This window comes from Echiichthys vipera (assembly GCF_963691815.1).
Source record: "Echiichthys vipera genome assembly, chromosome: 6".
Lineage (NCBI taxonomy): Eukaryota > Metazoa > Chordata > Actinopteri > Perciformes > Trachinidae > Echiichthys > Echiichthys vipera.
In genome coordinates, this window is record NC_139831.1 from 7,341,999 (window position 1) to 7,355,358 (window position 13,360).

Below are 13,360 nucleotides of genomic sequence, written 5' to 3' on the forward strand. Positions count from 1 at the left end.
TATTACAGTCTGCCGCAGTAACGGCACAGATTGTTCCAGATTGAAGAATCTGAACATCTCCCAGGTTTGCAGACACCCCGAGCATTGTCATTCCAGCAGTGACACACGGTAACCTTTAAATGGAATCCCTGTCTTGACTGCACGTGTCAATCGGGGCATCAAGAAACCAGACGATCCAAATCTGACATTTGTTCTTTTAGTCAGGAATTGATTGGAGGAGATTTTAGCCCAGAGATATTCTCAGAGGAGATCGAAAGTAGCTGTCATATCAGTGACAGGGCTGAAATATGAGCAAGCATTGGGATGTAGGTTTATGATTTGTCCTTTGTAAAACAAACCTGTTTAAATGATTGAACAAATATCCGATTACTGGCTCCCCTGAGCATGTTTTGGACCATGAAGAGTGTAAAGTCCTCAGAATATCATAATTAATTAAGCTATTTAAGTTTTCAGCATGTTAGCCCACTGTTCCAATCAAATAATCAGAAAAGTGTGATTAGCAAGTGCCATTTCATGGATTTCCGGTCCTTAACTGCTCAGCTTCAGATTATGCACCCAATTAGCCTTTCTCAAGCTCTTTTACTGCAGATTTACAGTCAGGATTAAAAAAAGCCTTCACAAAACGTACATGCCGACTTCACAGATGCCGCACAAATAATTGATGAGCAAACATTGCTTTATCGGTTTATTTGCATATATTTAAATTTGCATTTAACTTGACAACCTGTTCCTCCTGAGAACTGTGACACTTAAAAACTTTATTTATTTTATGTCAAACTTTTACAGAAACGCAAGCAAAGGCGGACTGCTTTCCCTGGCCCTTACTTTCTGAAATGATATTGTAGTACTACCCCTGTTGCTTAGGTGCCCATGAGCAAGGCACTTAACCCCCAACTTTTTCATTTGAATAGGTAATGCTGTGGTGGTGCTGAGCAGGCACTTTCAGGTGTCATTTTGTGTGTAACCCTTTAGAAATCATGCAGAACAACCAACTGTATAATGAAGGTTGTGCTGCACAAACTGTTTATTCAAATTTTTGATGTTAGTAGTATTAATCAGCACAAGTCATGTTTTGCAATCAACTCCTGAAGCAATCATGGAGAATAATTTAAGAGTTTAATTTAGAGTCTTATCAGAGATCTATTATCTGGAGAAAAACATTTACAAGCAAGAGTCCTAAATCTACAAAGTAGTAAATATCGCTTGCCATGGATTTTTTTTGTTTTTTTAAAAGATTGGAAAATTGTTAGGAATAAAATTCTACATTTCTGGATTGGAGGAGCATTTGAAATGCATGGTCAATATGTCCAATTTCCCTGGCCGTGACCATAAGCTGTGACACATTTGGGTATTAATCTCTAAGTAGTGGCAAGAGTGGCAACAAGGCTTAATTCATTTACTTAAGAGCTTTTCACGTGGGGTTTAAAAGTTAATAGGAGGATCACTCCGTAGTGCATTTGATTAAACCCTCTTAATTACCCCAGGTATAATGGGCTATTAGCAAAGGCCCAGTTGTAAAAGGGCAAGTGGGAGATGATTGTTTTTATGAGGTACTTTTTGTTCACCTCTTCCAATGTCAGGATTAAACAGAATATTAGAATTTAACCCAGTTCCTCTTGCACCTTGGCACACACAGTGGGAGTTACTAGTATTATATGGTGTATTGTATTTTTGTTATTTTTATTTTTTTGTTATTTGGCTATTTAAATTTAAATTGGACTTGCTTTAGAGGTATTGACGAAAAATTGGGGACAGAAACAAATGAAGATGGACACTGGTGCAGATCAAACCTGTTTAACCTTTGGAATGCTGTTTTCAACCATAACAAATTCTCAACCCGACTCACAGTTATTTACACAATACCCTTTTCTGTTATCCCCCACCCGCAGGCACTTTCTTTTTAAAACGGGCACAGGAACGACACCTTTCTTTGGCGCAGCAGCCCCTGGTTACACCATGGCGACGGGGACGGTTTACTCCACACCGGCGCGCCCATTGCCCAGAAACAGCCTTTCCAGAGGGGCTTTCAAGTTCAAAAAGTCCCCTAAACACTGCTCCTGGAAGTGCACCGCTCTGATTGCTGTGGGGATCGCTGTGGTTCTATCCATCATTCTCTGCTACTGCATAGGTAAGGATGAGTTTTGATGTTTGACAGACATTTTGAAATTTAATCACTGATTATGTCTTCTCAAATCATAAACACAGCCTAATGACAACATTAGAAAACCTTGCATGCCATTATTGGACATTATTAAGATTATCATATTAATGAGAGCAACGCATCCTCTAGTGTTGTCTCTTTTAAACACAAACACATTTTCAGAGACTAATCGTAAGTCACACAAATTAGGATGTGAGACATTACTGGCTTTGACTTGAGTCTTGACATTTGAAGCAATAACATTTAGACTCAAAGTGAGATTCTGTAACAATAATTAAAAGAAGGAACAAGACAACAACAGTCAGTCCTGCCATATTTAATTATTAGACCTGAAGGGACTTTGTTCTAGTAATTGGGTAAAAAAACACACAATTAAAAATTAAAAGAGCATTGAAAGGAAAATGTCAAAACCATAAACCATGTCGTTTTAATGGTGTTTTCATCTTGATTTGCAATTTGTTTATGAAGATGAGTGGATGAGTGGATTACTTGAACTTGCTGTCAAGGAGCTGAGGCTTGTTTTGGACCGATCCAAAAGTTTGCTGTCTTGCTTTTAGCCACGAATTCTCCACAGTTATTAATTAAATAACCTGTATGGTTGGCGACATGTTAACATCATCAGTTCAAGGCCACACTAACCCTTTAAACTTGCAATTTACGCCAACACCATTGTAGTCTTCTTTAAAAAGCCTCTCTTTTCCGCCTCACATTGGTCCGCTTAAAAGGTTCAGTCCCTGATCCTGTTTGGAAGCAGTTAGGGAGGTGAAATCAAATGTGTAAACTGTTCACATTAACAAATATTATAGGCTAAACATTTGTACGACTGGGGTCTTGGACCAGAACTTTCTCTGTGGGTGATATTCATGGAAAAATATCCAAGCCTGGTATGAGGATATTTTTCTCTTTCTCTTTTTGTTAACATTATTAGAGGCCAGCAGTATGGAATATTAACAACTTAATATTGGCATAAATATTGCCACTGAATGCATGTTATTGTCTAATGTGGAGGTGCAGCACAAGCTGTCACCTAGATGCATGGAAACCAGCAGTTTTTGTGCCAGAAGCGACATATTCCTTTCAGTCTTTGGGAGAGAAAACATGACTCTATTATCTGTGGTGGCATTAGACAATCTTTAGACATGTCATACGGTCAGACAGAACAAATGACAGACATGCTGTCTACAGTGAATGTAGCTGGCATGCCTCTTAATCTGTATGAAGTTTGATCTCTGCTAGGAGTATTTCTATTTCACTGCCTTTTCCCTTTTGCAGAAATTGCAGATGTCCTGATATGATTCACCAGCGTCTGTCTGACTAAGCTCTCAGTCAGATATGCAGACACGGACGAGTACAGTTTCCAACATTCCTGTCTGTTTCCCTTTGTCAGGGGGCTGTGCATCATCCCCGCACTTCTGATCCCCAGTTCACAGAATTTACGTCCTCATGGGTTCCTGTTAAAATACAGGCGGGGCAGTTCAAATGGCAGGCACACATGACGGCACAAATGAAACACAAGTTAAGGAACTGAACTTTTATAAAAAAGGAAAGAGGCCAATGCAACCTTTAAAGAAGATATTGTTCCGCAAAGCCTTTGTTGTCCTAGAACCAAGACTTGCTTACACCCCCCCCCCCCCCCCCCCCCCCCCTTTGGGCATTATTTCCTTTGCATTTTTCTTTACAGCATGTGTCAAAGCTGACTTCTTGCTAACCTTTAGAATCTTGACCACAGTAATAAACCCGTTACAGATTCATGTCTCCTCATGCTCTCCCATGTCATCCAAGCCCTTAATCTTAACACTGTGCCTCTCTCCCTGAGCAGATATATAAGTATTCATCCAGCTTGGAGGCAGGGGAAATGTGACACAGTTGTATAAGGAGAAATATGGGGTTGTTGGGAAGATCCTATAACCACTGTTTTATTGGTGAATAGAAAGGGGAGTGCTCTCTTGGAGGAGAGGTCATAAAAATGTGCTATATCAATATTCACAATCCCTTTATTGACTTAACAGTTTTGTTGCTTGTTGTCCTTCATGATCTTATATCATACAATTAGTATGGATACATACATACATTTTATAACTTAACTGCTCCTCTGTGTGTCTTAGGCATCAGTTGCTTTTTTTATTTGTACTTGTGCCCGTGAAAGATCTACTCAGTTTACACAGGGAAAATGAGCCAAAACATCAGTCATTTGTTCAGCTGTTGTCACAGTTCTAGCAGATTGGATTCATTCACAACATTTTCATCTCAACAATCACCAACTTGTTTAATTGTAGACCTGTCAGATGTTTGGGAATTGTATTTTTGGCCTGTTTCCAGAGTGTGTGTGTGTGTGTGTGTGTGTGTGTGTGTGTGTGTGTGTGTGTGTGTGTGTGTGTGTGTGTGTGTGTGTGTGTGTGTGTGTGTGTGTGTGTGTGTGTGTGTGTGTGTGTGTGTGTGTGTGTGTGTGTGTGTGTGTGTGTGTGTGTGTGTGTGTGTGTGTGTGTGTGTGTGTGTGTGTGTGTGTGTGTGTGCGCGTGTGCGTGTGTGTGTGTGTTAAGCAGATGCAGCCCTCTGCCACTTGCCTCAGGTGTCTGAGAGTGTTTCCACCACTTCCTCTCTCTTTCATCCACCGCCAATTCACCTGCCAGGTGCAATGACTCAAATAGATACAATGTGCACTCATGCTTTAATACTTTTCCACTGTCAGCTCGTACAGTCCCATTAGTACAAAGACAAACTCAAAGACAAATACAGGCACACCTGCGCCTGTTATATACTAAAATGGGACTGTGTTTGGAGTTTACTGTACTATATTATTAATATTTGTTTTGTTCTGTAGCTCAGGCTCAGGCTAGTTTTCTAAGTCATGCATTTTAGAAACAAATGGTTCAAAAGGCGTTTTTTTTTATTGAAGTAGGTTGAATAACAGCATGCAGACACAGTTACAAAACAGGACCCTAGCTGACCGACAACAGCAGCTCCAGTAATTCAAATGAGGCATACCTGCTGAGGTGATGCTTTCTGGTTCCAACTCGGCAAACTGGCCTGATTGGAAGGATTTCAGCAATTGTTCAGATACAGGGGAGGCCAATCAGGACTGAGTCCAGCTTTGATGCTCTGATTGGACGCAGAAACAGTATGTGGATTCCTGGAAATGCACTTTACATTGAACCTCACAAACAAAACCAAAATTCGAACAATGTCCTCACTAAGCATGTTTGATCAAAACGGAGAAGACGATGTAGTATTGTGTCTCTCGTTTACCTTTGAATGTCAGATATCTATACAAAATATTTCCATTAAAATAGTCTTCTTGAAGCATGGATTATTTTGTATTATCAGTTGCTTTGAAAATGTGCACTCCAAAGGAAGAAACTAATTTCCTGGAAACATGTAGCACAAAAATTTAATTTATCAGAAAAGAAGAAAATCAATCAGGAATTATTCATGTGTTTACAAGTGAAAGCTGGTTGATTAAAGTGATGGCTCTTGAAATTGCAGACATGGTGGGCACATTTGCTTTTAACAAGGTCGTGCCAGTTACCAGAGGAGAGTGGATGATACAGGTGACTCCCCTCATTGGTAATGAGTACTGTGTACTGCTTCTGATACTAAATGAATGCTCATAGAAAATTCTAGAAATCCCACAGAGAATAATAGAAGGACACAGAGAGCTTGCTTCAATTGCCACAGCACCAGTAAAACCAGCTACTGATGTCATTCCATTTGCAGATGTTGTAGATACTTCCCCAGGAAACAGGAACATCTTAGCCATGCTCTGAGCCGTACGGCTTATTTCGAGGAGTCCCTGGGGATGTTTCTGGGGGGATATGCAGGCAGGTTCCAGCATAAAACAATGTTTATCTCAATAATTTTGAGGCTGTTGAGCTCCAAGTTGTTGTTGGCACACTGTGACTCCAGATGGGCCACCTCTCTCTATGGTAAATGGACTAATTATTCTTGGTGACAATGGCCATCAGAATGGCGTCCTCTGCATATTTTAACAGGAAACACTTAAGAAGTTTTATACTCATTTATGTTTTTAATGCCTGAGGTTCCTTAGATGAATAATTAATTATTTTTCCTACAAAGAAGAGATACAACTTTGATCTGTACAATTATCAGGACTGTGGTCCAGGTAACACAACCAAAAATCATGTGAACAAGATTGGGAATTTGCTGTGAGAGCAGCCAGGAAGATGGGGCTCCTGGTAACATTTTCCAATGCAGAAGTGTTTGTGCTTCTTGCACACTGAATACACATGGATGTCAGGGCTCAAACAAACATGTTGTGAACTTAAAAATTCAACCTCCCGTTCATTGTCAGTGGAGGTGTTCCACGGGGCAAATTTTGACTTCAGAGATTAGAGACTCCTTGCTCATGAAGAGAATTGCTCATAGGCCATAAATATTAATTAACTGGCCTAGGCTACTGGAATAACTTATGCAAATTCCAAAATTGAGGGCTATTCACCTCAAAGCAATTTGTTGATGCGGTAATTGGGGATTCAGGTCCTGGCACATGATGAGCAGTGAAGAGGGGAAGACTCTTGGTGGTCCTGATACACATCACAACACGCAGTGGAAACATTTGTGATACAGGAAAAAGTGAGTGCACAGAGTTAAGCTGTGGAGAGTCTCTGAACTAATCATTTCAGAATGAACTACAATCCAAGCCAGTGGAGATGTGTTTTAGACTGACTTTTTCTTTTGGGCCACCATGAAGCTGACATTTGAAGGTTAAGCTGCTTTCACACTGCCGTGCAGGTTTTGACCCAGGGGTATGAAGCGGTTGCTGCCAACGTGAACACACACGTATTTAGCTCAGCTGCTCAGAGTTCACCGTGCTGACCTAGGAGCGTTTACCGCCCGGTGGCCGGAGCTGCTTTTAAAAACACGCTCTGGAAGGTAGGCGGTTGAAAGGGTGGTTGCTGCACTACTGTCAAAACAGATTTAGAGTAAAATATCTTGACAGCTATTGGATGCAATGTAGAGGTATGATCTCAATTCTTGGTGATGACTGAGTTTTCAACTGCCACTATCTTTGGGTCAAAGTTTAATTTTGACACTTTTCTCTACAACCAAATACCTGTAGAACTAATGGCATTTCCATCAGCCTCAGCTGTAATCTGTGTTAGCACATAGGCTGTATAAAATACTAACGCAGTCGCTGTGATGTCACCCATGAGTTTCTTTAGAGCCATTGTGAAGCTTAAAGTGATTGGCTCCGGCCGTCACCATCTTGGCAGTGCCTGACATCGCCTTGCACACGGGAGAAGTTAGCCTCCAGGGCTTCTGCCAGAAAGGAATTATCTTAACGCAAACCACTATCTTTTCTTAAATTTAGCTATTCAGCTATAAGGCAACAAGCCCTTGTGTATGAGAGCATGTCTGTCATTCCCTGGGTCCTTTGATAAAGCATGATGTCTGCTGCCAGTCAGCCAGAAGATATATATTTCACACTAAACACTTCATTTTCCAAAATACTTGATGCTTATGTTGTAAGTAAAATAGTATTCTACCCTTTACTCTTTAAGTAATACCCTAACCTGTTTTAATTACAAGATGTAGGTGTCAATTTTTTTCTTCCGTTCGGGTAAATGCTCCTTGTTCAAATTGAACCTTGCAATTTGGGGCCCGGCACAGCACAAAGCGGTCACCAAGGATTCTTGAGCCTTTCCTTAATTAGAAGCCACCAACATGTTAGTCTGAGAAACAAAGATATTTGCACACTAAGCTAAGTTTGAAAAAAAATGTAGGTGTTCTACAGGCCAAGAGGAATGTGCCGTATGTTTGGATTAAGTGTTGGGGACAAGCAATTATCTCAAAATATTTTTAGATAATCGTCTGATTCTTGGCAGATTATTTTATACGGCAGATTTTGAGTGTGCTGCAAGTGAATTTGTACATCAGTACTGAGCTGTATCTGAGTCTGGTATGAGATGGAGAAAGGTTCAGATTGAAACCATGTTATCTATAGTAACAGAATATCTCATTGATGTAGAAAATATGAGGGGGAAAAAGAACAAAAGAGCACAGATCTCACAGCTTTCAATACCTAGAGGTATTGTCAGACTAGTGCATTCATTGAAAGACTTGACCCGTCAAAGTTATTGATGGATGAGTCAGCATTAATTTGTGTTGCTGGTCTGTTTCACCTGCGACTGAAACATATTCTGACACTGAGGGTGGATGTAACCAAACAGTATCACTCAGCGATAAAGCTGCATTATTTGATTGGAATTCAAGGCTACAGAGCACCTGTTCACTTGATCTACCAAGGACAGTGCTGTGCGTATTCTTCCCACTAAACTGATGCCAAGTATATCCATCAGCAGGCTAATTCATCAGCGGGCTTCTAACAAAACACATGTCTTAACAAAGCACCTTTTGATACACTGTCCATGATATTTTTTCAACCTCTATTTTGGTCTCCCTCACATTTGATATCCACTCTGGCCCCGCATACACCTCCCATGTTATTTGCTGCAGTCAATATCCATCTTCCCAGCCAGCAGCGAGTGTTGGAGAAAAGTTCCTCTCGCAGATCAAATGGTCGGAAGTCAAGATGCTTCCTCAGCATGTTCCCTGGCTGGTGACTTTGAAGGAGATTGGCCCTCAGTTTCCCAAAACAACAAGAGCGCAGGTTGATTGCATCCAATACTGTGACAATAAAGCAGGATGGCTGAATGAAAGCCAGATGTAGTTTAGTAACTTTAGACAACTAGAGGAGTGTTGCAGCATCTTACCCTCTCACTTCCTGCTCCTGCTGTGACTATCCGTCACACTGAACTGCCTTACTCTCACTTTCTGTCTCTTCCTCCATCATACTCTCTCTCTCACACACACACACACACACACACACACACACACACACACACACACACACACACACACACACACACACACACACACACACACACACACACACACACACACACACACACACACACACACACACACACACACACACACAGAGCTGCATCCCTGTGTCCTTCATGCTTTGTATTAATCCTGGCAAGTTCAAGACTTTTGTATCTTGTCTGCTTTTCTGTCCTGAAAGCTTTGTGTCAAAATAGAAATTCTTCTTTCTTTGATACAGTAGCTGTTTGTGTGCAGAAACTGTGGCACATTAATGAACAGTGCTCCCCAAGGAAACATGATAGAGCAACAGGGTTCCGGAGTATTGATTGAAATGACTTTGTCTGGCTTCTATCAGTGCTGCGTTTGTTTACACAAAAACCACCTATTGCAGGGCAGTCTGGAAAAATAGAAGTGTTGGAAGTTAAACTGGTGTGTTGTTCTGCCAGCACTGGATCCATCCATTGTGTTCTCCCACAGGTCTTTTGTTCTTAAGTGGTTTCAATGTTTTTGTGCAACTATTTGCTTATTTGTTTATCCATTTCTACAAGCCCACGCAGTTTTTTTTTTGTGTGTATTTCACAGCAATGCACCTTTTTGGCCTCAACTGGCAGCTCCAAGAGTTGGACAACCAGCCAGCTTTTGAAAATGGAGGAGTTGGGAAGACAGGGCCCACTCAGTCGAGCATAGTGACAGCTCTGGCTGCTGATGGTGAGGAAATAAAAGACTGACATCTGCATACACAGCTAATTGACATTCAGATAAGCCTGTACAATATTAATCACGAGAATGTTTGTTCTTTTGTTGGCTTCACTCTATACTTGAAATTCATTTTGGTCAAGGTTATTGGCATTGCTTTGGGAAAATATATAGTTCTATCAGGGTCAAGTTTTTATTTTCAGAAAGGAAAATTATGAACAGAATCAAATCGATGGCTTGGCAGCTGTCTGGTCTTGGAGGACTTGGAGGACGAGGACTTGAAATGTGCAAATACTCTCATACTCTCTGCTTTTTGAAATGAAATGCTAGCTTTAAAGAAAAAGGTCAATGAATACATAAAAAAATAATTAATTAAAGTAAGGTTCAAATGATGATTAAGAAAGACTAATTGCAACGACAAACCAGCTGGCCTCATAAATCACGATAGATGCCCGGTTAGCCTTTTCCGTTTATTGAGATCTTTCACCCTCCGAATATTAATTGACTGATTCCAGACAGCTTTGTACTACCTAATCAGAATCTTGGACCATTGTGTATTCATCAACAAGCAGGCGGGCCATCTCAGCTCACCTTTACAGCAAAAGCCACCAAATTAATCTCTAAGCACATTGCTGTATTTAGAATGCACGACCACGAAAGCATTAATTGAGTTGAGTAGGCCAGGCAAAGGCTCAATTGTTTAAACTCGGCTAGATTTAAATCCTCATAAGTACTGCTAATTAAGATAGCATGAGGCAGGTTTTGGACTGTTTAAAGGCAATCAATAGCCGGCTATTATTCTCCCCAGAGGTAAACTTGGCTTCCAGTCTTCACTTTGACTGAAGCTAAAGTGACAGGCACTGGCCTCATTACACACTCAACACCGAGGGATGCAAATACTGGAGGTCTGGCACAAACAGATACACTTACAGCGACAGTAGGTCCATACTGAAGCGCTTCTTACTAGATGCAAGAGCAAAGGTTGAGTTGTTATTATGTAGCAGGACAGCTCCGCATCAACCACCTAATAAGTGGAAAGTCACTGCACAGTAAAGTAAAAGAGCACAGCTGCGTTCCCTCTACAACAGAGCTTTAACCAGCAAAGACTTTCAAACACTTTACAGAATTCCCGTTTTAACAATGAAATTTGCTCTTGTAATTGCACCTCGCAGACTACAGTTTTTCATGTGAGCATGAGTCATTTTAAACTGGCCATCTCTCCATCTTTGGCGCTGTAAGGATACAGTTTAAGGACATCATTCGTGAAATTGTTTTGATTTGCTGTTATTGCTCTGGCAAGGTAGCGCTCAGTATATCTGACAGTTTCCATTTAGACCTTATCTGAGATGAGGCCTTACTCTCTGAGTCATCAGGACCACAGAAAAGATGGGAGATGCGGTCTCAGAGTCTTATAAAAAGCCAATTATATCTGGTCCTTTTTTCAGTCAGCGGTGCATCATGGACCGCAGGGAACCATTACTTTAAGGCCTGTCTTGCTTGGTCACTGCTCATTTGGAAAAAATATGACTATTTTATTGTTAAATCCCTGCTTGGATAAGATTACACAAGAAAGCAGGAGATAGAATGCAACATTTACTGAAATCCAAGGTGTTACACACGATTGTATTCTAGATGTGAAGGTTTCAGCTGATGGCAGGAAAGGTTTAGTGATGACAGATTTTATAGCATATCACCTTAACTGTGCTGTTTTGATTCTGTAACATCTCAAGCTGAGTCGGGGTATGTTTCTTTCTTCTAGGAAAGTCGAGCATGCCTCATCAGGAGAACAACTCCATCGATACGGGACAGGTCAACATAGGGAAGAGGGTGGGTCAGAGCTTCCCACCAGGGGTGTTTTGGCGTTCTCAACTAAGCATGGAACAGCCACGCTTCCTCAGGTTCAACATCTCGGTACAGAAGAATGCACTGATTGGAGTCTATGGACGAAAGGGTCTTGCACCATCTCACACTCAGGTATGGTCTTTTTTTTTTTTTTTATAGGTTTTTAAATTTAGTTCATGGCTTTGAGATTAAAAGTCATTATCAAACAGACATCCTCTGACTTATTTAAGGGTTAGTTTAGATATTGTGAAGTGGGTTTGTATGAAATACTTGTCCCTAGTCAGTGTATCACCTACATTAGAGGGTGGTCACCATTAAGCCACCTAAAAAAACAATATCAGTTTAAGTGTAAGCTTCCTTGCCGTCAGATTGCCCTTTTCTTTCCACAGAAGTTTCCCCTTTCTTGTTTTTGGCCCGTTCACTCTCCCTCTGCAAAAGTTGTTCTTCTCATTACTTTGACTCATTAAGGTATCCTCCTGTCTCTACAGTGAATAGCATTTCATTGTTGCTGCCATAATCACTCACTTTTATTCATGCTCTTCTGCGTAGGATAACGAAAGAAAAAAAAATGTACTGCCAAAGAAAAGGGCTGTCTGACAGCAGGGTAAACCTGTCAAAATATTCTAAATATAATGTACACTGATACTGACTTTTTCAAGGTGGCTAAAATATGTTTTGCTTGCCCCCATCAACAGTAAGTACTGCATTGCTTAGTTTCCATGTGTGCCTGCTTCTCCAAACTGGGAGTGTGCTGATCGCCACTAGCACAACCCCACTTCAAAATATTCAAACTATCCCTTTGAAGTGCATCTATGTAATGTTTGAAAGAAAAAAAATACATCTTTCCCACAAATGAAGAGTCAAATTCTGTTTCAAACAGTGCAAATATATATTATTTAATAGGGTTCTTAATATGCCCTTATGAGGTCCCTTTACATTTTTAAATTCATGACATGTATGCATTTGCAAATTAGAGCTGGACACCAGCTTAGTTCCAGTTTTCTCCTCTCAGCTGTAATTTGCCTGTGTGAGCATGCACGTCTTTCACTTCCACTAAACGTCTGCCATTTGCAAATTGAAGTGTTCCCAAAATGTCTGATGTGTCACTTGAATGACATTTCTGGGCGGCCGAATGTCCAATGACTGGTGATGGTGATGGAAGCACTCAGACAATGGCTATTTTCCACCACACTTGACTGCAAAAGCTCTTAGCTTCACCTTCTTGACATTCTCTCTTTGTAAAGATGGGCTTCACTCAAGTACAGACAGTAAGGGCCACTCTTTGATGGAAAAAAAAAAGTTAGACGCGAGTGACAACAGGTGAGCTGGATTGCACTTTCAAGGTGAAAAAAGGAAGCCCAACAAAACCTTAGACCAAAGGGTACTAATTAACAAGACACTGCCTTTATGTCTCCAGCAATTGTTGCACAGACACTCAGGCTTGTCAATGCTGGACACTGTGTCCATTGTGGCCACCTCTAAATTATAAACTGTTCGGGGACCTGGGGCTCAAATCAATGCATTTACTTAACTGAGCATGAAAGACCCCAATGAGAGATATTGACTGTTTGTCGTATTCACAGCTAGAAAGACAAGACAACACTTAAGTGCAACAGGGTTTCCACCTTTCTCAAACACAGACTTCCTCCTTCTGCTATTGAGTGTCTGTCTGTACTGATACAAAACAAACAAGCTAGACGAAACAAACTTTTGTAGTTTGTTCCTTAAGAATTGGCACCAAGTTATTGTCAAATGCCAGATAAAGTTCATTCAATCTAAAGTCTGAAGAATTTGCAGGCTCCGTGTGTTCCTCCT

The 13,360-nt window shown here is 40.8% G+C and overlaps 1 protein-coding gene across 1 annotated transcript in view; it reads left to right on the plus strand.

Moving 5' to 3' along the window:
* The window catches only part of LOC310948543 (teneurin-3), a gene marked incomplete at both ends in the record, with an annotated part of 127,772 nt that overhangs the window by 56,156 nt on the left and 58,256 nt on the right, over nt 1–13,360 (plus strand). The window contains 3 exons of the mRNA XM_083915705.1: nt 1,890–2,128; nt 9,590–9,715; nt 11,463–11,677. Coding sequence (XP_083771831.1) covers nt 1,890–2,128; nt 9,590–9,715; nt 11,463–11,677 — 580 coding nt within the window. The remainder of the gene's footprint in view (nt 1–1,889; nt 2,129–9,589; nt 9,716–11,462; nt 11,678–13,360) is intronic.